The sequence below is a fragment of the Neophocaena asiaeorientalis genome, unplaced genomic scaffold (assembly GCF_003031525.2).
Source record: "Neophocaena asiaeorientalis asiaeorientalis breed wild unplaced genomic scaffold, Neophocaena_asiaeorientalis_V1.1 scaffold409, whole genome shotgun sequence".
In the NCBI taxonomy this organism is placed as follows: domain Eukaryota; kingdom Metazoa; phylum Chordata; class Mammalia; order Artiodactyla; family Phocoenidae; genus Neophocaena; species Neophocaena asiaeorientalis.
The window spans coordinates 1,965,401-1,988,952 of record NW_020175208.1 but is presented as its reverse complement, the minus strand read 5'-3'; the positions used below and the strand labels follow the sequence as shown (position 1 = coordinate 1,988,952).

At 50.3% G+C, this 23,552-nt stretch overlaps 1 protein-coding gene across 1 annotated transcript in view; it reads right to left on the bottom strand.

The window, feature by feature from the left end:
• The window catches only part of PHC2 (polyhomeotic homolog 2), a 104,786-nt gene that overhangs the window by 23,246 nt on the left and 57,988 nt on the right, over positions 1 to 23,552 (bottom strand). Inside the window, exons 3-9 of the mRNA XM_024765264.1 lie at positions 23,416 to 23,552; positions 22,251 to 22,328; positions 21,638 to 21,802; positions 19,311 to 19,463; positions 17,686 to 17,998; positions 4,412 to 4,830; positions 3,976 to 4,141 (exon numbers count right to left, since the gene is read on the bottom strand). Of these exons, the coding sequence (XP_024621032.1) occupies positions 3,976 to 4,141; positions 4,412 to 4,830; positions 17,686 to 17,998; positions 19,311 to 19,463; positions 21,638 to 21,802; positions 22,251 to 22,328; positions 23,416 to 23,552 (1,431 nt within the window). The remainder of the gene's footprint in view (positions 1 to 3,975; positions 4,142 to 4,411; positions 4,831 to 17,685; positions 17,999 to 19,310; positions 19,464 to 21,637; positions 21,803 to 22,250; positions 22,329 to 23,415) is intronic.

Sequence of the window (23,552 nt, the reverse complement as noted above, 5' to 3'; positions counted from 1 at the left end):
GTACGTAAGGGTTAGGTACGCGCCACGCCAATGTCCGCTCTCGCCCCGTCAAAAGTCCCCCGTGCGGTGGTGGACTCCCGCCTGGCCAAGTCGGAGGCAGGAAGAATAACGACTAGCAGTAATTGAGTGCTGAATATGTGTCAAGCCGTACATGCACGCACTTCCTCTCAGTGTTCACAATAACCCCACAAGTAGTTGTTATCCTCCCCACTGGGAACTGAGGATCAGAGAGAAGTTAAGTAATGACCAAAGTGACCCAGTTGCACCTCCACAAACGGGGCTAATGCCTCCTCTTTAGGTTTACTGTGCAGGTTAACTGAGGGCATTTATACAAATTGCCTGCAGTGCCCGGCACACAGTTGGAGCCCAATAAATGTTACTTCTCTTCCTAAACCACGCTGGATTAAACTGAATTGTCGGGAAAGCACCTTCATTCAGTAGATATACTAGAGCTTGTGAGACTCACAAGTCTCACTGCACCCCCATCCCCCAGGCTTTATGCTGAATACTTGCCCCGAATTTCTCTCTCCATGCTTGACTTCTATTTGCAACATTTTCTCATATTCTTACCTTTCCTAGCATTCATATCCCCAACCCTTTCCCCTCAGGACTCATCCCTTTACCTTTGTTTCCACATTTTACATTTATTTTATATTCCCTGATCATTTAGTTTGCTCCCTTTCTCTTTCCCTCTTTCCCCCCACCCCGTTTTTCAAATTTTCAAAGCCTTCTTTCATTAATATGCACGTTTCCTCCCCCTTTCTGTCTTTGCATTTCTTACACTTACATTTTGTTCTATGAATGCTCGGCCTCTCTGTCCCCCAAACATGCCTACACTCCTGCCTCCCTTCCTTTACTTCACTAGTCCCTTCTCCCCAATGCCACATGTCCAGGTCCTACCCATCCTTCATGGTCTAGACTCAAGAACAGTGGCTGGCAAACTTTTTCTGTAAAAGACCAGATAGTAAATATTTTAGACTTGGCAGGCCATGTGGTCTCTGTTGCAACTACTCAACTCTGCTGTTGCAGCAGGAAAGCAGCCACAGACGACACTACATGAATGAATGTGGCTGTGTGCCAATAAAACTTTATTTATGGACACAGAAATTCAGATTTCGTATAATTTTCTTGTATCACAAAATATTCTTCTTTTTTTGAGTCTTAAAATTTTTTTTAATGTAAAAACCATTATTAGCTTGTGGGCTGTACAGAAACAGGTGATGTGATGAATTTGGCCCTCGGGATGTAGTTTGCCAACCCTCGCTCTAGAACAATGCCACTTCCTCTGTGAAATCTATCCTGATAATCTCTACTTGGCAGTAACTTTTCTCTCTTACCTTTCAAAGCATTTACCCATAATCGTTCTATGCCATTTATCATCTCTTAGTTTTTACTGTATTTTTTTCCTGTGCACTTCTCATCTTTCCCAGAGGACTTTAAGCTCCTTGAAGGTAGGGTACAGACCTTATTTCTCTATGCATTTATTACCTCCCACCCCACAGTACTTTGCACAGAGCAGGCGTTCAAACATATACAGAATGAATATTTAAATCTTGGGTGGTTGACAATTGTTTCCGCTGTGCAAAACTTACTTTTCTCATGAGATAGAACCTCGGGAGCAAGACGCTTTGTTATATGTGTATCATCTAGATTCGATTTCAGAAAGAGATTTTTGAGAGCTTTCTAGACAAGATGAGGAAAGGGAGGCAAATGTCAGTTCATTCAGAGGTTGTTGGATAGCAAACACTTGAACAAAGGCTGTTGATTATCACCAACCTGCAGACAGGGGATGTGTCTTCAGTCAGGTCCTATTCAATATTTCTATCAGCAAATTGGTTAAAGACAAAGAAAACACGCTCTATAATTTACAGATGGCAAAGTTAAGCAGAGGAGTTAGTATAATGAGTGACAAAATTCAGATCTAAAACATTCCTGCCCCACCACTTATTCTTGCTGCGCCTCAGTTTTCTTATCTTTAAAATGGGCATGATAAAAGTTCCTGCTTCAGAGGGTTACTGTCAGGATTAAATGAGGAAATGCACGTAAAGCTGGTAGAGAGGACTCATTAAATGTTAGCTGTTAACTATTACCATTTTCTGGCTAGCCTGGAACTGTGGGCTAAATTCACAAGATAACTTTTAACAGATATAATTAATCATGTTTTGGCTCACAATATAAATTGTACAAGTTTGAGATGGAGGAGACCTGAAGTGATAGCAATCCATGTAAAAAGAAACCACAAAAACAAAGACAGAAACAAAAACCAAACCCAACCCCTCTGGAATTCAGGTGACACAGTGCTTGGTGAACTAAGGGTATCATTCCCCTGGGTCAGGGGAGTTAACGTGGGGCCATAGGTGCAATGTCCTGCTGAAGGAAGGTAAGGGAATTACCCCTGGAGCCTGAATCATGGTGCTGCCCTTTCATAGCTGTGTGAACTGGAGCCTCTTCAAGCTTTTGTTTCCTCCTCTAAATAATGGGGACAATACTATTTATCTCTCAGGGTTATCATGAATGAGTAAAGGAAAACTTAGAGCAGAACTTGGCACATAGGTGTTCAACGAATTTTAGTTCCTCTCTACTATACCATGCAGATCTCTGTCCCTTGAAGGGCTTATAAAGCTAAGTCTAGGTGCCAACCTAGGGTGACTAGCGGCTTTTTGTATTTGGAATTAATGTGCTTCGTTTTGGGGATCACATTTTAAGGGAATTAGTGGAGAGGTAGAATGTAGCTAGACAAGAATGATCAGCATGGTGGGAATGGGAGGTCTGGATGCGTGATAGGTAGAAAATGAAATAAATCTCAGATATTTAGCCTGGAGATTTTCTCTTTTTTTAATGAGGGAGAGGAAAGAGACATGATAACTGTCTATACACACTGTAGGAGATGGACAATCCACAAGACAGAATCACAGCCAGTGGTGGGAGTTCCACGAGAGCAGATTTTGGCTTAATTTGAAGAGCAACTTTCTGATAATTAGAGCAGTCCTACAGTGGAATGGGCTGCTTTTCAAAATGGTGAGCTCCTTATCATTGCAAGTTTGCCAAGAGAATGCTGACCTCCTTGCTGTCTTTTAATTTTTCTAATGTTTTTTCTTCATATTCCTTTGCTTTCCTTTTCCTTGAGTCCATCCTCCATCCCTTATAGGACATTTATAACTACTTTGTCCCCAAGTACTTTTCTTCTCATTCCTCCTTCTTCTGTTTTCCAAACCCCTTTTCTCTTGGCTCTCCCCACCCCACTCCCAGCACACATTTAGTCCAATGATGGAACTGCCTCCCTGAGTTGTAGTCAGCCCATGGCCCAGAATGTCTCTGAGATCTGGGCCAAGATTGCTGCGCACACTGGCAGAGAAGGAAAGGAAAGCGAAGGGATCACCGTGGAGGCAGAGGTACTGCTGTGATTCTCTCGTCAGGGTAGAGGGATCAGCAGAGTCTCCTAAAACCCAGGTCTAGGAGAAGCCCGCCTGTCACTGAGCACTCACAGACAGAAGGTGGGGATCCCAGAGCTGAGCACCGTTCCTTCAAAGATGCTTTCCGTGAGCTGAATCCCCTCCTAGCTCCCCCTAAGCATTTCCCTCGTCTCTGCACTATGCAGCCACCTTGTCATATTGCCAAATTCAAGAACGCACTCTTATACCAAGCAGAGCAGAGGATTGAGACAACTGGATCCCTGGGTGAACTCTCAACCCGGCATATGGATATGCAGGTACATCTGACAGCAATGACAGGCAAGCCTCATCTAGAACTTTCAATTCTCCTTTTCTTTTTCCTTTATGCCTTCTGGGTCCCCTTTCTTTGTCCTCGCATCATCTTCTTAATCCTCTCTCTGTTTCCACCTACCCAGCTTCTTTCTTGCTTCTTGGGGCTTGGAGTAGTTTCCCTCCCATTCTAGATGCCCAAGTGAGATGTGCCAGGGGGTGGCAAGGAAGACAATGCTCTCCCCTCCCCCGAGGGCCCCGCTACACTTCATACCATGAGCTGGGGACTGCTGGATGTTCGGGCTCTTGGGTACAGGCAGGCCACCTGGCATGGCAGTGACGATGGCTTGCTGATGCGATGGTGGGCCAGACCGAGTCTCAGGCCCGCTCTTCTCTCTAGGTACCACTTCCTTCCAGTCATCGGGGGTGCACTGCTGGGGCTGTTAAAGGACAGGACAGAGATGATCTTCTCGTGAATTGCCTCTACATTCCTGGACACGTCCCCCGTTTCCATGGAGCTTGGGTAGAAGGCAAGGACATTAAGATTCAGCTAGCCCCAAATTAGGGAGAGGCCCCTTTTCTTTCCTGGACTACTCAGAGAGGACTTCAACACTCAGCCCACCCAGACACACATCCAAATGGGGGCCGTGGGATTGCCTGAGCCGTGTCCTCCCGCTTTGTTCCCTGGACCTCGGGCTCGGCTTACTCACCACTGGCGAAGCAGGTTGCAGTTGTAAGATGACAGCCGAGGCATGCTGGAACCTGTGTTGAGGGGTGTGAGACAGGCCCTCAGGGTATCCATTGTGAGGCTCGACATCTGGCGTGGGAGGGTGGCACTGCTGAGTGCTGCCAGGCTTGTGCAGGTTGGCAGCGGGACACTGGAGAGGCAGGGTGGATGGGACTGGGCCTAGTGGCATGGCATGGGCTTCGGGGCCAGGCTGCAGGGCCAGGCTTGGAGGGACCGAGGCCAGCTGGGGGTGGGACGGGGCTTGGAGCACTGGCCGTGATGGCTGGGGCGGCGGCGGCTGTTGTGACGCTTGCTGTTGCTGCTGCTGGATCCCAAACTGGGGCTGCAGGTGCTTTGAGGACGGCTGCGAGAGGAGCTGGTGTGGCTGCAGCTGAGCATAGGCTGAAGAGGGGGAGGCCAGGTTAGGTGGCATGGCTCGGTCTCACCTTCTGCTGTGCCCCCTCCCACATCCACATAAAGAAGGCTTTCCAAACTCGGTGTTCTTGCTTTCATCTCTTTCCTCTTTCACCTAGAGCCTGGCCGGACCATTGCCATGGCCTGGCCTTCTCTCTCTGTTTTCTTGCTTTCTTCCTATGCCGAAACATTGGGCCCTTGGCTGTCCCTCAAAGGCCAATGCAAAGCTCACCTCCTCTGTGAAGCCTTCTTTGATCATTCCAGTGGCTGAGAGAAACACTGGATTCTGCAGTGTGCTATGTTCTCTCTCCTCCACGCCCTTCACTCGCTTTCCTCTGGGCCTGCGACAGGTGCAGGCTCCCATCGCCCAGCCCAGCTCTGTAAGGCTGGATCTTATTCACCCTACTGCTGCTCAGTCTGGGCCCCTTCCAGGGAGTGCCAGTTGCACACACGGTCCTCAGGCTCTGTGGGGAGGCAGCCTGGGATGGACCACTGGTTCCTTCTGTTACCCAGTGGGGGACCTTGGGCTAGCTGCTTAACCTCTCTAGGCCTCAGCTGCCTTGTCTGAGAACCAGAAACAAAAATAGTTCTTGCCCAGAAAGTTGTAAGGATGAAAGAAAAATGCTGTGTGAATAAAATGAGAGAAAAATGACATAATGTGTACAGCACAGTGCCTGGCCCATGGCCATCGTCAGCCATTTAATTCATATATTCAATCAGAGAAGTAAAATGATTATTTCAGCCTTGGCTTAGGTTCTGAGTATCCTGGGCTCACCTCTACCATAATGACGTGTCTCGCAATGGATTATAATTGTTTCTTGGCTGTCTTCCCTTCCAGATCGTGAACCCCTCATGATCAGAAACGATCACATATCTCTTTAGAACTTTGCATGATGCCTAATATTAGATGGGGGCTAAATAAACAAACAAACAAACAGGGCTTTCCTGGTGGCGCAGTGGTTGAGAGCCCGCCTGCCGATGCAGGGGACACGGGTTCGTGCCCCGGTCCGGGAGGATCCCACATGCCGCGGAGCGGCTGGGCCCGTGAGCCATGGCCGCTGAGCCTGCGCGTCCGGAGCCTTTGCTCCGCAACGGGAGAGGCCACAGCAGTGAGAGGCCCATGTACCGCAAAAAAAAAAAATGATAATAAATAAACAAACATATTGTCCTGAACTGGAATTCATGTGTTGCCATTTGCTGCTTGTCCTCTCTTCTTCCATTTTAACCAGGCTAGCTTTTTGAGGTGAGGATCCTTATACTTTTTAGTTATCCCTCCTGTGTCCAGCTCATGCCTTATAGACAGAAGGGGCTCAGGAAATTCAGCTCAGAGACTGACTGTCCTCAAGCCGCTCACTCTCTGCCTAGTGGCATCCAGGCCCGCTTAGCACGAGGGCCGCTCAGCTGAATCTGTCCTGCCTAAAAGCTGTCCTCTGCGGGGACTCCCACAGCTGGAGGGCCGGCAGAGAGATGTGCCGTGCAAAAGCACAGAGGGCCACAGCTGGAAGCTCACAAATGGATTTTTACAACCAAAGGCTCCCAGCCAATGAGGGGAATGCAAATTCTGGGTCCTGAGCTAACATTTAAAAAGGATCCTGTGACACAGGTGCAAAGCAAGCAGATTTCAAACAGAGTTAGGGGAGGTACCTTTTTTCTTGAATTCTGTCCATTTACAAGCAAGTTTCCAACTATCTCATCACAACCCAACACAGAGTTCCAAGCAGAATGCCAATAAGAATGGAAAGGAGAGGACAGAAACGAGGTGGTAAGGAGAAACAAAATGCTCCTTGGTGACTGACTGCTGTAGGCAGAGGAGGGAGTATGGTTGGCCCACGGGCTGTAACCTGGATGACAGGGAAAGATGGGAGGAGGAAACACGGACGGCCATGAGGTTTTGAGAGAAATGTGTGGGGCTTGAGGTGATGGTAGAATGTCCAAATGGGAATTACCAGCAGGCATTTGGTGATTACGAATCGCCCCTGACCTCACCCTGAGCCTTGTCCCCTAATTTCACCTTGAATAGCTCAAACTTAACAATCAGGCCCAGATTGTTAGTCAGGCAAACTTAATAATCAGGGATTTTTAAGATGACCGTTGTTAGGACACTGGAGAGATACCGCAGATGCCATGAAGTGCCTGGCTAGTCTCTAGAGGCTAAAAAGTTCTGCAGAATGATGGGCAGCGTCACTGAAGACACAAGTAAAACTTGTTCTCCCTTATTACAAAACCATGAATTCCTGCCGGGGGAACAGAGTCCCTCTAGGGGCTGCCGGTCTGAGCTGAGAGCTGGAGATGGTGTGGCTCAGAGAGGCTAGGAGAGTTAGAGGCTTGTCCCGCTATCCACTGGCTGTGTGGCCTGAGACGGGTCCTTCTCCTTCCCAGGGCTTCGGGGTTTTAACTGTGAGACAAGAGGTTTGGACTAGCGATTATACAATATGATGGGGGTGGCTACCACAGGAAAAGAGTTTAAAATTCAGGATTTATAAGGTGGAAAAGGGAAGGTTAGAGAAGAAGGGTCTAGATCTATAGAGCATAAAGAGTGTAGTTAAGCGCAGTACACCTTTGTTTACCAAGATTGGGAGAGGCAACTGTTGGCTTCGCGGCCCTCGATCCTGGGGCCTCCTCTCTGTCCCACTCTCTCCCCGACCCCGTGCTGCATGTGGAAACCTTAAGGCCATTGTTTTAGAACAAATGATGCTAGTATATGCCAAGGCTGGAAACAAAGTTCATGATGGCTTTGATAAGTTCATAGATCAAAGACCCCAGGGTATTTTGAGGGGTGTGTACATCCTTAACCTTTCAAGGTTAATAAAAAGCCAAGACCATGATTTAACTCAAACATTATCCTGGGTCAAATTCCTTTCATTTGAAGTGTTGTAATAGCTTTCTAATTGGTCTGATTCCTGTTTCTTCTCTCTATAATCCACCTTGTAGATAGATCACAAATTAATCTTCCTAGTGCACAGATCTGATCCCTGATTAAAAGCCATCAGGGACTCTCCTTTATCTGAGGTTACCTAAAGATCCTGACATTCAAGATCTTCTTACAACATAAACTAACCTTTCAATTTTTATTATTTCTTTGATCCAAGCAAGCTTTTCTGTCCACTGTCCCCTGAACGGAAGTTTGTGCCTTGTCTCATACTGTCTAGAGTGCCATAAATCAAATTCTCATTGTCCCTGTCCTCCTGTGGGAGGCTGGGCAAGTCACTGGACCTCCCTGAACCTCTGTGCCATCATCTTTAAAGTGGGAGTAACGATGATACCTATACCTCATAGTTATCTCAGTAAATGACTTATCTCCCCTTGATAGGCGGAATTTAGGATTTGTTTCCTCCAAAGTGCCTGCAATTTAGTAGATGCTCAATCAGTATTGCTGAATGAATGAATGACAACACGGTGGGACTCCAGCTTGTTTGTCCCGCAGAACTTTTCCTCTTCAGAGTCAGAATATGGATGAAATGTGGGTAACCCCACAGGCCATTTTGTTTTTTTTGTGGTACGCGGGCCTCTCACTGTTGTGGCCTCTCCCGTCGCGGAGCACAGGCTCCGGACGCGCAGGCTCAGTGGCTACGGCTCACGGGCCCAGCTCCTCCGCGGCATGTGAGATCTTCCCGGACCGGGGCACGAACCCGCGTCCCCTGCACCGGCAGGCGGACCCCCAACCACTGCGCCACCAGGGAAGACTGGCCATTTTGGGTTTATCAGCACTCTGGTTTATTGAAGGCTCTCCTCCTGTCCAACCTCTGCTCACCACCTTCCTGCCCTCACCTTCACCCACCCTAACTTCTCTGCTTGTTGTCTGTACAATATCACTCCCCCCCGTGCCTTTTTGGCTTTGATTGCAGTGCTTCCATTTTCTGGAATGCTCTCCTTCCACTTCAGTGATCTCAGTAAAGCATAAGCTTCTTTGGTCCAGGCTCAGCTCGTGTTTTCTCTCTTTGCCTTAACCCTCAATTATGGGTTTTCCCTCAGAAGTCCTGAACACTTTGTTTCTTTGATTCATTTGTGATTTAACATGGACTATCTTGTATATGTATTTCATTGATTCTTAAAAATCGATTCTTAGCCCCCCACCTCCACTTTAACATCCTTTGAGTTGGGATGCATATTATAGTGGATGATGTTGGTTTAATTGGTAGTGCTTTTCTTTCTTAGAGTTAAAAAAATAATGGTGTGTCTTACAATCAGTGGTGTCTTAAACTGGAATACTTTTATGCTCTTATGAGTTTATTTCCTATCTGTCCGACCAGACTAGATGCTTTTTGAGTTAAAGACTTGTTTTACGTTTTTTTTTAAACTTAAAAGATGTGCTTTAATTGAACTAGGTTTTTAATGTTTCTTTTCCCTTCCACATTGTCCAACATAATAATCTACGTCTGTGGATGCTTAGCAACTGTCTGCTGCTGATCCTGGTGAGATCGATGGATTCTCCTCCCTCTCTCACGCCCTCCCGGCTCAGCGTGGGGTGGTGAAGGTGGGCACTTCCCACTGAAGCCACAATACCAGAGGAGGCCACGTCCCTCTTCACTACAGCTAGGATGGGGCATATCGGTTTATGAAATATGAATGCACAGAAATCACTCTGGACCTTTATTTTTCCCTACAGTCCAGTAGCTTCATTTCTCGCTTGTATCTATTTTGGCTCCCCATCCCCTGCAGCTGGAAAGCTCACCGCTTCTAAGGAACAAAGGGTTCGTTCCATGGGACCTCAGCCACGGCTTTGGAAGTCCTCATCAGCCCTTTCTGTCAGGGAGCAGAGGAGGGGCAGGCCTAGGGCCTCAACAAATTAGGGCCCAGTTAAAAGGAGAGACTCCAGGCAATGCTCATCTTCCCATCTGGTGCTCTAACCTTGACGGCCTCCTTAGAATCTGAAGAGACCAATTCACTGTTCCCCAAACAGTTGGTTGTTAGCAACAAGAGGATTAAGGCCCCCATGCAGGAGGGCTGGCTGTGACGGCTTACTGGCACGCCCCCTTCGCTGCATCCACTGCCAGAACTTGTGATCAGTAATGGATCTCGGTTGATCCCAAGTCTTCACAGATGCAGGAAGCAGCTCACTGTCCAGAAATGCTGGGACACTTGTCTCAAAGTACATGGGAGCTGCAAGCATCCCAGTTGTAGGCTGGAGGTTTGCTCAAACACTTATTTTTCTCTGATCTGCGATACTTGACTAGAGTTTGGAGCTACCTGGACCATGGGTGAGAGGAGGGTGCCTGTGAGAGAGGAATGGCATAACTTTTTACAACCCACTACTCTTCAAGGTTTAGAGAGTTAAGTGAAGAGATACTTTCAACCATTCATTCACTCAACAAACATTACTAAGTACCTACTATAGACCAAATACCATGTTTGGTGCTGGCTAAAACATGGTCCCTAGAATAGGTTACAGTTTGGTCAAAGAGATAGCTGGAAAACAGACACTCTCGGTATAACTTGGTAAATGTTATGACAGGAGATAAGCACAGACTACTGAGAACACAGAAAAGGGGATTCAGCTTGGGAAGGAAAGCAGAGAAGGCTTCCCAGAGGAAGGAAGTGTTTAGCATGACTCAGAGTTCAGAAGATGCTGAAAGGAAGAGCACGTGGGAAGACTTGGAGGCATTGTATACCCTGGTGCTTTCAAGGACCCACAGGGCATCCTGTACAGCTGAACCCGGGACGACTATGCAGGAGCAGCCAGAGAAGAGGCAAAATGACGGGTGGGTCTAAATGATGCCAGCACTCTCCAGAGGCTGCTCATCTCCAGAGATGTCTCATGTGATCAGGCCTCGGGGAGTGACTGAGATTGAGGTTGACTCTAGAGGTCAGAGTCCCACATACACATAAGTAGACAAGAAAGCTCCTTTTAGGAAAACTGAAAGCAATAGCCATGTGAATTTTCCTGGATGCAGTCCTTCCAGGCTGAGGGGTAGGAGGAATAGGAGAGGGGAAATAGAGCTAAGGGAATTTCCCCATAAGAGGAAACAAGTTTACAAAAACAGGGTTGCTGACCTCAGGGGCACTCTATGGTGGGCTGTCTATGGCTTAATGTCTTCAGACCTGCTCTGCAACTACCTGGTAAAACCACCAAATATCCTCTGTGAGCAGGATTCCTTATAAGACAGCTTGCAGCATTAGAAAAGAAACTATCCGGGCTTCCCTGGTGGCGCAGTGGTTGAGAGTCCGCCTGCCGATGCAGGGGACACGGGTTCGTGCCCCGGTCCGGGAAGATCCCACATGCGGCGGAGCGGCTGGGCCCGTGAGCCATGGCCGCTGAGCCTGTGCATCCGGAGCCCGTGCTCCGCAACGGGAGAGGCCCGCATACCGCAAAATAACAAAAACAAAAAAGAAAAAAAAAAGAAAAGAAACGAAACTACCCATCCTTGGTAGAGGGATGAGAATACAGCATAAGTGGCTAAAGGTGTTGATTTTAGAGTCAGACAGATCTGGTTTGAATCTTGGTTCTGCCACCTACAGGCTGTGCAACTTAAGACAAATTGTTTAACCTCTCTGAATCTTGACTTCCTGTTCTGCAAATGGTGATATATACTTCACAGAGTAGTTGTTAGTATCAAATGGAATATTATGCTTCAACCACCAAGAGGAGAGGTTCCCTGCCTTTGTTCATACTGAGAAGATGTACAATAAATGGTAGCTATTCTTAAAACACTACCTGCTATTTGTATATTGTTTTGAACTTCTCAAAGCATTCTCATAATTTGAGTCTCATTTATTCCTTACAATAAGCCTCTGAGGCAAATGGGTGGTATTCCCACTTTACAAGCAAGGAGAGAGTTGTTTCTGAGACTTCCACAGTGCAGCAAGTTCCGGGGAAGTTGGCTTCAACTGACAGATGAGGCATGGTGCTTTGTATCTCACAAATGCTCAAAAAATGCTGACGGGTGAGTGAATGGAGCAGTCAGGGAGCTCAAGTTGAAACGGCAAGCCTTCAAGTGTTAGTTGGGGGCTGTTGAGAACTTTGGAGGTAATCTTGGAGGAGTAGACAACGAAGGGGGAGTGTTATGACAGAAGGTGGGGACGTAGAAGGTCTGTGCGGGTCAAGTAAGTTACAAAGGTGGGCGGGGGGTAGTGGGGAAGGCGAGGCAGAGGATCTATGTGAGGGAGCTGGGAGCGATGAGAGTGGTTCAAGGGGCAATTGGGGGGTCTTGAAGGCTCCCACCCCAGAGTCAGACGGTCAGAAGTCATTAATGTGCTGATTATTGAATCCCTCCTGTGACTGACGGAGTAGGAAATAAATACCCAGTGAAGGTTTCTAAACAAGAAAGGAGTCTCTGAGGAAGGTGATTCTGGCAGCTATGAGCAGGATGTTCTCGTGGTCAGTTAAGCCTCGTATGGTCAGCAGGCCTTAAGCAAAGCCGGGAGCCGACACGTAGGAAATATGGTCAGAACCTGGTGATAAACTGGGCGGTGATGGAGGGTGGGAATAAGGAGGGAAAGGGAACGGATATCTACTGTGAGCCTACTCGGTAGATATCTGATCACTTCTGCAGGCCATCTCATCCATTTTTACAGTCTGTTGTAAATATAACCATCTTTGTTTTACAGATGAAGAAATCGAGATTTACAGAGATTAAGTAACTTGATGACAGTCATAAAACTAGTTAAGTGATGAAGCTGGGGTCTGAAACCACATCTAACTCCAAAGTCTATGCTTTTCCCATTATAACACCCTGCCTCTCCCATGAAGGAAAATGAAGTCAAAACAACCCTGAGATTGTAAGTCTGAGTCTAGGAATATCTGATGATTGTGGACAGCAGCCAGGAACTGGGAAAGGGGGCCCTTTCTGAAGAGGAATACTTCCGGGTTTTTGTTTTTGTTTTATTTATGAGTCTCCAAATTTTAAAAATGTGTATGCTGGTGGGGTGATATCCACGTGGGCGTATCCTATAGACAGTTGGAAATCTCTGGGGAGAGGGGAGGACAGGGACGGACACGCATTGAGAAGTCATCTGTGGACAGGTGGCAGGTGTCTGAAAACGTAGGTGTTGAAGTCAAACACAAGGGGGATGGACAGAATGTTTTGGGAGTCCCACAGCTAATGGCAGCGGGGCCAGGGAAAAGCAAGGGTCAGCAGGGCCACCTACACACACAGATGGTCACAGGCACACGTGGCCGCCCTGGGCATAGTGCCTCCCGGTGCCAGCTGAGATAATCCCCCTTCAGTTCTGTTCTGGAAATGTACTCATTTTTCAAGGCACGACTCAAATTCCCATAACCCCTCTTTAGACTATACACTTCTTCAACTCTAACGCCCATATGGTTGGCATCACGTTTGGCACCTAATAGGTGCTAAATGAATATTTGCTGAGCTGAATTGAACAATTAAAGAGAGAAAAGCTATATGGAAATGGTAGTTAATTATTTTTTTCTGAGCCATATCTTCTTCATTTGTGAGATGAATAATTATTGCTAGGATTAAACGAGGTATGTAGGCTAGGCATTTACTACAGTGCCTGGAACATGGTTGCTCATTAACTGGTAATAATTATTATTACTGGCAGCAACCATGGAAGTAACATAATAGGAGCTTAGTGTGAAGGATTTCAGGAAAGAAGGGATGCTCAACAGTTCCAAGGAACACAGCCTGCTTCTCTCTCTCTCTCTCTCACTCCCCGCCCCCACACACCCATGGTGAGAAATGTTCAGCAAAATATAAAAATCCTCCTCTGATATCTGCTGGCTTTCCCCCCCTAGTATAAGGAGGAGATGGTTAGTAATCTAAATCTGATCCTACAGTGGATAAATGAAATGACTTTCATGGCTGGTTGCATGATTTGAACATCAAAATTGTAGGGGATCTGATTCCAGCTAGACGACAGGCCCACATGCGTGTTTTGGTTCCTGCTGGGTTCTCTAAGTAAAAGCGCATCTACCCCACAGTTTGGCAGCTGCTTTGGGAGGGAGATATGGTACCCAAGAGCCCTGGAATCAGCACACATCACATTGTCCCACCTATCAGAGACAGAATCACCGCTCCCTGACACAAAACCCTCTCTGTGATAAAACAAAGCTGCTGTGTGGCAGGCCTTCCCAACAATGAATTCTCTCTCCTTCCAGAGACCTGAGGAGGGATGAAGAGACACAACAAAGACCTGGCATCGGGAGCACAATTGTGTGAAAAGGGCCCAGGCTTTTCAATGACGGGACAGTTCTCTTTCATCGCAGCATCTCCCTCCTGGCAGCCACTCTCCCCTCACCTTTGAGCCTGCAAGTGCATCCAAGGCCTTGAGTTCAGCCACTAGAACGAGGACTCCAAGGACCAAGCCTCCTATCAGGAGCTGTGGCCCAGCTCCCCCAGGTCTTGGCGCCTCTGGAAGCCAGGCCCATAGGACCTTGCAGCCTGCGCCTCTTCTGCCCTCCTGGTTGGGTCCTCAGATCACCGAGAAGCCCAACCTCTCTGCTCTGCTCTCCGCCTCCTATTCCCCTCCCCCACCCACCAACCCACGCCTTTTCAGGGCATAAGGGACCTTTTCTATTTGTGGAGCCTAAAGAAGCCCGTTGCCAAGGTGACAGGAGCAGGAACAGCAGGGAGCTTGCCATGGGGGAGGGGCTTTGCCCCCAAACAGCTGTCAGTGGGAGCAGTCCCAGCTGGGACTAGAGCGTTTGCCTGCTCCGGGAGGAAACAGCCCCCAGGAGAACGCATTCCTCTCTGCTCTCCTCCCCGCACTGCCTCCGCCACAAGTCTCCACTGGTTACTTTCCCTGGGGGCAACCAGTCAGCTGGCTACAAAAATGCTCCAATAGCAAAAACCTGCCACTCTGCTCCCCATCTCTCTCTCTCTTCCTCTCTTCCTCTCTCTCTCTCTCTCTCTCTCCCTCCCTCTTGGGAGCAGTCCCAGCTGGGACTAGAGCGTTTGCCTGCTCCGGGAGGAAACAGCCCCCAGGAGAACGCATTCCTCTCTGCTCTCCTCCCCGCACTGCCTCCGCCACAAGTCTCCACTGGTTACTTTCCCTGGGGGCAACCAGTCAGCTGGCTACAAAAATGCTCCAATAGCAAAAACCTGCCACTCTGCTCCCCATCTCTCTCTCTCTTCCTCTCTTCCTCTCTCTCTCTCTCTCTCTCTCTCTCCCTCCCTCCCTCTCCCTCTCTCTCTCCCTCTATCACACACACACACACACACACACACACACACACACACATACACACACGCACACCCGCCCACACACACACACGCATGCGCACGCACTCTGATCCCTCCGTTCATTCGCAGTCTCAGGCTCCTCCTGGGCAGGAGGCCAGAAGTTACCTCCTCGCTGGGGACTGTGGCACCCAAGGCAGGTGCTGCTCCAGGCCGCCCCCCATCAGGTCAGGAGGATTATTTCAGTCTTTTTTTGTTCTAGAGGCCCTGAGAGGGTCTGCAGCATCTTAAACATCCCTGCTGCCTTCCGTTTGGGCGTGAGGAGTGGGCTCATGGAGAGGAAGGGGTGGGAGAGGAAGGGAAGAATAGGAGGGGACGGTGGGAGACAGGAACAATGCAAAGCCTACCGATTCGTCTCACTGGGGAGACGGTCTTTGTGGTCTGCAGCTTACAGCTGCTCCATAGAAAGTTCTGGGGAACCACTGGTCTCTGTACTGCCTATAGCCACATGCTGTTAAGTCTCAGGCCACACCTGGGGCCCTGGACCTCAGTCTGTAACTCACGGGCCTTCCCCTTTACCAGGCTCAAGAGAAGAGAGCCCTCCACTAGACTCTGTAAAACCCAGAACAGTCTTAGAACTGTCAGGCTCTTCGAGCTTTGGGTCAGGAGTAAGAAAGGCCTAGGAACCCCCACTGTAAGAACCGAGAGAGGCAAATATGGCTTGATGATTAAGAACATAGGATCTGACTCAGCCAGATGAGGAACTGGTTTCCAGTTCTGCCATGTAATACTGATGTGATCTTGAGTGACACTTATAGTAAGTTCTTGGGTGAGCGCTTTGAGCTTCTGTTTTCTCATCTGTTAAATGGATAAAAGCATCTACCTTATAGGGTTCTCTTGAAGGTCAAAAGAGGTGAGGTACATAAAAAAGCCCAGCATATTATCTAGTCTACATCAGAGGTTTTTTATCAGGGCTTGTCCCCTTTCTGTCCAGTTTTCTTGAGGCCCCAGGGTTGCCTAGGAGCCTTAGGAAGAACCCTAAGGACTGGTCTTTCCTTTGAAGGGTCCTTAGAATCTGGGGGGCTGGCTTAGATCTAGGGAGAGGTTACATTTTGGCCTGGGCAGAAATGGGGTTCTCAGGAAGTCCTGAAGCCCGGATGTTGCTCTAGGGTTTGTAGGTTGCATGGGAAGGTAGAAGAAATGTTAAGTTGGGCTCCTTGCTCTAGTCTCAGCTTCTATCAGCTCAGGGTAAGACCCTCCAGACTTTACCCTCTGAGCCTCAGTTTCTTTCTTCATAAAAGGAAGAGGCTAGACTTGTCTCTGGAGAAAGCAATGCCGGGCAGGGAGAAACACCTGGAGCCACAGGGCAGTCAGGCCTCTGCAGGGAGGTGCCTGCTTCAGCTGAGTGACCACTGGAGACTAAGACCACATCTGTCCTTGAAGCCTCAAAAGGGTGAATAAAGGACTTGAATTCAGATTCTCCCCAGCTCGCCTCCCACTGTCTGTCTAGAATACCTTCCCCTCCTCTGTCTGTTGGGGAAATGACTCCTGCTTCAATACTCAGTGCCATTTCCTTGGAGGGACAGCATCTCTGACCCCTCCTGTCTGGCACTGGGGTGCCCACCTGGGCCCACACTTACCTCATACTTACTCCTACAATGGTATTTATGAAATCGAATGGATTTGCTTATATATCTGGCTCCCTCCTTTTGACTGCACACTCCTTTAGGTAAGAAATCACATTTTGACCATCTTGGTTAGTCTAGTAACAAGCATAAAGTAGTCTCTCAAAAAAAAAATGCAGGTTAGATTGGATGGTAAAATAGTCTGGATGAGGACAGAGGGTTAGTGGTTATTTCAGGGATGTGACCAGGGTGAGTGTCTCTTTAATGCAAAGCCACGTGGTCCACCACTCCATTTCTGTGCTGTAACAGCTTGGTCTTATTCCTGAGACTGATAAGTCTGGCTTCTGGGGCTCTTGGCAGATTTTCTCATTAAAGATTGCCTACAATAGGCAGCACTGGGAGAACGTTAGCAGGCAGGGAGTTTAGCCCCAGGGAATACTGATTCATCCCCTTCACAGAATCTGCCTCACAAGTAATCTGCTGGATTATTACTTTTTTAATCTGCAAGATTTATTCTCAAGTGTCACCGTCACCAGCCAGCCTTTCTCGGCTCCTGTCCGCCAGGCTATATAGTGCCTCTGTGCTCATATCTGTTATAGTACTTGTCACCCTATATTGCATTGTACTTGTCTGTCTCTCCAGACTGTGCCCTCCTGGGAGGGCAGGGCCCACGTCTTATTTATCTCTGCACACCCAGAACTGGCAACATAACTGGCGAATATTAGTCAACGAATGTCTGTTGAATGATGAGAAAATAAGATTCCCACTTCTTCATCTCCCTGTGGGATTCTTACATGCCTCTGGCTAGCCCCTGTCCTTTCTGCTGACCCTTAGAGAATTTCAAAATAGTCTAACTGCCAAACCTCCACTCTCAAAGTGAAGAGCTATGATTGCGTACCCTGAGAATCACCATGATGCCCATTGTGAAGAAGGTCTCATTTATTCCCACTGATGTGGCTTCCTTCTTTAAAGCTAGGCTAGAAGCCTAAAACAGAATCTGGAGCTATAGGAGGGGAAAGAGAGACACATGGCTGACATCTTAGCACGTCCATGGGAGAAAGGAAAGTTTGAAAGTTTCCCCCTGACCCATAGTCCTTCTGAGTTTTCTGGGATAGGATCCTTCTTCCTGGAGCCCTTACCTGGTGCAATGAGGGGGTGGGTTGCCACAGCAGGTACCATTCGGCTGAGCCCAGCCCGACCCTCCAAGCTCCCTGGCACACTGCTGTTGCCATCTCCTTTCTTGAGTGGCTCCGTCACACTGTCAGTTATGCCAGGCTTGGCACCTGCAGGGGAACCCTGAGCAGTGTTTCTGCCTTGTGATGGGGTAGGCAGAGGCTGGCTACCACCCGGCGTGGGCTTCAGGGCCAAGCTGGGCAGGACAGGCTGAGTGGGGGTAGGTCCCGACGCTGCTGCAGTTGGTGTCTGCTGTGTTCGGAGGGTCAAGTTCTGTACCTGGAAAAGAGGGGTCTGTAGGAGTCCAGAGAATGTGGGTAGGAGCAATGCCGACACACAATTCATACAGGGGAGGAGTTAGGGATGGATCCACGAATGGCTGAACAGGAGAGTGGGTTGTTAAAATCAGAAAGAAAGAGAGAGAGAGAATGAGACAGGGGCTGAAAGAGGAAGCCGGAGCAGAGTTTCTAAAGGAGACAGAAAGAGTGCTAGCGATTGGATTCATCAGCAGAAGCAGCTAAATTCTGAGCAGGGATGTCTGGCCCTCCTGGGGCAGGCCCAGGCAGGGAGGCCGGGCTGTCTCTCCCTTCTGTTCCCTCCCCTCCTCCCCCAAACTATCAGGATGGGCTGCACACCACTTAGAAAGAATTCCCAGATACAGGGTGGGCATGGGGCTTCCCACACTGGAAAAGGCCAGGGCAAAAGTGAAAGTTAATCGACCAGCAAGGTCCCCCAGGCCAGGGATTATCCTGTCCTCAGAATCAGGTTTACGCCACGATGAGCATGCTTACTCAACCTGGTCCCTGCTGCCCTCTGCTGGACACACGGAGGCTGTACCAGACTCACATCTGACAAATCTGATCATCTTGCTACCAGGTGGGTCCTCCCGTTCTGTAGCTGGGGATGGTTCCTCTCCCCTGCAGCCCACAGAATCTTTACAGCCACCGCAGTGTCTGGGTACTCCCAGCAGAAGGAAGGGACCCAGGACTCATCTTTGCTCCCTCTTCCATGCAATTTTTGCTGATTCCTAGAGGTGCTAGCATGTGTAACCAGAGTGGAATTTTCCTCTTAAAAGGCAACAACAACAACAGAGATTATCCTGGGGAGGGTGTAAGGTAAAAAGGTAGAGATGACCACCGTTGTTGGCATGCTGCTGACTCCCGCTCTGTGTTCGGGGCTCGAAGCAGAGTCAAGAGTGGCCGAAGCCTTCTCAGAGGTGAATTAAGGAGCAAGTCTAGGAGCGTTGGGACGCCCTGTCTCCCACCTGTTTTCCCAGAACATCCCAAACTTTCCAGACATTCAGAGCTCCTCCAGGGCTCGGGCCCATACCCATTATCAGTGCCCCTCTGCGGGGGTGCCCACCCCCCTGCCCTCCCACAAGCATGGAGTCCTCACCTGGGCGGGGGTGGGGGGCCGGGCGGGGGAGCCCATTACCAGTGCCCCTCTGCGGGGGTGCCCACCCCCCTGCCCTCCCACAAGCATGGAGTCCTCACCTGGGCGGGGGTGGGGGGCCGGGCGGGGGAGCCCATTACCAGTGCCCCTCTGCGGGGGTGCCCACCCCCCTGCCCTCCCACAAGCATGGAGTCCTCACCTGGGCGGGGGTGGGGGGCCGGGCGGGGGAGCCAGTGCCGAGCTCAGGCTGCACAGTAGCGATGGTGGCCGTGGGCGTGAAGATGAGCTGAGGGGACAAAGGAACAGTGCCGCCTAGGCTCCTAGCTACCTGCACCAGGTTACCTGGCTGGGCCTGGAATCACAGGAAACGAGCCGCCTTTTACCTGCCCAATGTGGGCTCAGCCACAGGACACAACAGTTTAGCCAGGGAGTGGACTGGGGAAGCGGGGAGGCACGAAAGGGAAAGAGTCCAGGGGGATCTCCCGAAACTCTCAAGAGGCTCGGCGTGGTCTGACCCAGGCCGGGCAGTGAAGGGCCACGGGTGGGGGGCCATTCTGGGGCTGCACCCAAGTCAAGTTGACTTCAGAAGGATCTGCGAAGAGCTCACCCCAGAGGGACCAACAATTGCAGGACACTCAAGTCCCTCTCTGCAGCATCCCGGGGAGCAGGGCCCCTGTGCTGCGACAGACGCCCTGGGACCATGTTGTAAATCTAACCTGCTCTGGACTCCAGGTCTGGGTCAGAACAGGACTCTCCACCAGAAGAGATCAAATTAGATGCATTCTTTTGGCCATTTTTTTAGTCAAATTCAGATTAGGCTGTGTGTGTGTGTTTGTGTATTTATGTGTTTGTGTGTATTTATGTGTGTGTGTGTATTTATGTGCTTGTGTGTTTGTGTGTGTGTGTTTGTGTGTGTGTGTGTATTTATGTGTGTATTTATGTGTGTATTTATGTGTGTGTGTATTTATGTGTGTGTGTATTTATGTGCTTGTGTGTTTGTGTATTTATGTGTGTGTGTATTTATGTGTTTGTGTGTATGTGTGTGTGTTTATGTATTTATGTGTGTGTGTGTATTTATGTGCTTGTGTGTTTGTGTGTGTGTGTTTATGTGTTTGTGTATTTATGTGTGTGTGTATTTATGTGTTTGTGTGTGTATGTGTGTGTGTGTGTACGTGCGTGCACAGAGACAACAGCGGTAGAGGAACCAGAGCCCCCGGAGCCGTACTCGTGTCTGCATCTCCTTCCGTGGAGTGCAGGGACTGAGGGTCTCTGCATGACACCCCCGCCCCTGCGAGTCTAGCTCAGTGTCTGAGGGGACATGCGGTGTCTGACAGCGTGTCTGCTCCTCTGAGCGCGAGTACCCCACTTTGGACAGGGACCTGGCCAGGCTGCAGGGCTCCAGTGGGGGCAGTTAAGTAGGACAAGGGTCAGGGTAAACTGAAGACAGATCAGGTTTGGGTGGTGTCACATGGGCTGCCCGGCCCCCTGAAGAAGTGGAAGTCTAGTCCACATGTGTGTCTAATGGGCTGTTCCCTGGGAGTGGAGCTGCACCTCAATGAGCTCAGAGTCAAGGACAGGAGTGCTGGAGCAGGACCCAGAAAAGCTCCCAGTGTCAAGTTCTGGCTGTAGGAGCCGAGGGAAGGATGGGACTGTACAGTCTTTAGGATAGTGTGTCGAGGAGCTGGAGGAGAACTCTTCAGAATGGGGGCGGGGAGGCTGGACTCACAGTGACCTGAGTCCCGCGTAGAGCTGGATGTTCCTGCCTCCTAGGGTGAATGCTGCTGCTTTCACAGGAAATTCTGCTAAATCTTAGGAACCTCTCAGCTTCCTATGGGCCTTTGCACCTTAGGGACAGGTGTAAAGGGGGGACTCTAGGTATGCGTGTGCAGGGCTGATGCCGTCCTGAGTCCATTCGACCCGAGCAAGCCCGCCTGATGAACGGCTGACAGGGTGACCCTGATGGGAATGGGGGCCCAGCTGGGAAGGCAGTGGAGCAGCCGCATGTCCCGGAGCTGGCTGCCACCTTCACCACCTGGGCTGGAACACACTTTTGACCCTGAACCACCGGTGGCCAGTCCCTGCGAGGACTGTCCCAGGAGGGTAAGACCCCACTTCTGTAGGGTACTTGGATGTTTGCGCGCTTGTTTATCTTACGTGTCTGAGTGTACAGACCGCCTGGGCACAGATCCCTGCATTCTCTACCCTAATTAATTTTGGGGAGTGGTTTCTGATAAGAAGAGGATAGTTCTGTTTCACTCTAGGAGGGGAGGGAAAGGAGGCATCATGGGTAACTTTATTTCAGCTTGGAACCCCACCTTTCCTTGAGTCATGGAGCTTGTACCAAAGCTCCCGCTCAGCCTTCCAGGCCGCTTTCTTTATGCCACCCCTTCTTTCCTGCCAACTGTCCCCCTAGTGCTTCTTCCCCACCCTTCTCTAATCCCCATGCTTCTCTAACTGCCCAGCTCCCAACTTCTCTGCCTCCGTCCTCCCGGCCCACCTGAGCCGTGGCCCAGGCAGGGGACTCACCATCTGTGCCCGCAGATACATCTGTGCTTGGCTTGCAGTCAGGGCTGGAGAAGACGTGTTGCCCAGGAGTACAGCCTGCTGGGCGATGCCTGAGGCTGCTGCTGAGTTGACACCCTGAGCCCGGTTGATGAGCTGGGCTGCTGCCGGGGAGGCTGCCAGATTGATCTGAGGAGGGAGACACGCGAAGTAGGAAACAGGAGGTTCTGTGGGTTAACTCTGCCCCCCTTCATCCATTTCTTTCTCTCTGCCTCTTCTGTCCCTTGGTGGATTCAGCCTTCTTTAGGACCAGCTCTGATCTGTGGGCCCTGGATCTTCCCCCAGCACTGCTGCATCTCTGGCTTACGTGCAGAGCTGCAGGGAGGATCCGATGGGGAGAGGACTGAGCTATGAACAGAGAGCCTTGACATTGGAAAGATGACGGGGAATTATTAAAAGAAGTTAGAAAGCGGCATGCACTTTTTCTTTCTGGTAAGAGTAACAGGTTCCAGGCGTGGTTCTACACGGCTAAGGATTCACCACAATTGGGTCTGGAAGCCCAAGAGAATTTTGGGCAAAGAGGAAGGAGCCGGTCCTGGAGCTGTGGGCTCTGCCTGCTGTTCTCCATCCTACTCACCGAGGATGACTGGGCGGGGGTCTGTGCAGACACACTGCTGCCTGAAGCGCTCCCCTGTCTGCTGGCCACCAGGCTTGCCTAGGAAAGGAGAATTCTCATCACTAGAGGCCCAGACCTCCTCCAGTCATCCCCCCCGGCTCTCACCTGCCGCAGGGTGCACTACAGGGCCGTGGTAAGGAGTCAAACCCTTATTCTGGCTCATCCATGTGACCTCAGGCAAGTGCCTCAGTTTCCTCTTGTATAAGGTGGTGGGGTAACCACAGTGTCTACCTTGTAGGATTGCTGAAAGGATTACACGAGGCGGAGCATTTACATATGAGCGCTCGAACCGTCAGCTGTGACTGTTACCAATGTTTCCAGCTCTCTTCAGCTCCCACCCCACTGCACCCACTCTATCATACCCGGCCCACTGGCCCCCGACGTGGAGCACCGGGCACGTACTGTCTGGAACGTCCAGCCTGCGTCCTCCCCGTGGCCAGCTTCTTCTCATCCCGCAGTGTCAGCTTCACTGTTCCTCCAGCAGACAGGCTCCCCCCTCCCCACCAGCTGTACCCACCGTAAGGTGGGCTCCTTGTTACTCAGCCACAGCAGGCTGCTCTTCTCTTCTGCAGAGCTTCTCAGCGCTCTGGTAGTTTGCTACTTTGTCTCCTCGTCTATTTGTATTTCTGACCACTTGCTGTCTCCCCACCACAAGCTGCAAGAGGACAGGGTCCACGGCGTGCTCGGTGCCCGACATGAACTCTGGCGTGTAGCAGGTGCATAAAGATTCTGTCGAATGCATGACCGGGCTCTTCTCGGCCACTGAGGGCAGACAGGCCAGCTGAATGGGCAATGGCCTTCTCCTGTGGACACCTCCTCGCACCCTCGGCCCCCTCCCTGCAGCGTGGTGAGGTGGGGAGGCAGGCCCCCGCCAGTCCCTCCTTGGGCGAGGCAGGCGGAGAGGTCCAGCCGCCCTGCTTGAGAGCTGTGTGGCCTCGGGCGAGGCGCTTAGCCTCTCAAAACCTCTTTCCTCGTCTGTCAGAGCACTCGGGACGACGATCACAGCCACTTCGCAGTGGTTCTGTGAGGACGCGGTAAGAGACCGCGTGGGCACATGCGTGCAGTGCTTGCTTTTCCTGCCCCTTCCTTCGGGGGTATGTGCGGTGCTTCTGTGACGTCGTCTTACCTGCTGCACGGCCGCGAGGCTCTGGAGCTGGGCGCTGCTGAGGTGCTGCTGCTGCAGGGCCGCCGTCTGCAGCATGAGGTGCTGCTGCTGGGCCGCGTACATCTGCTGCAGGTACTGGGCCGCCGTGCTGGGCTGCC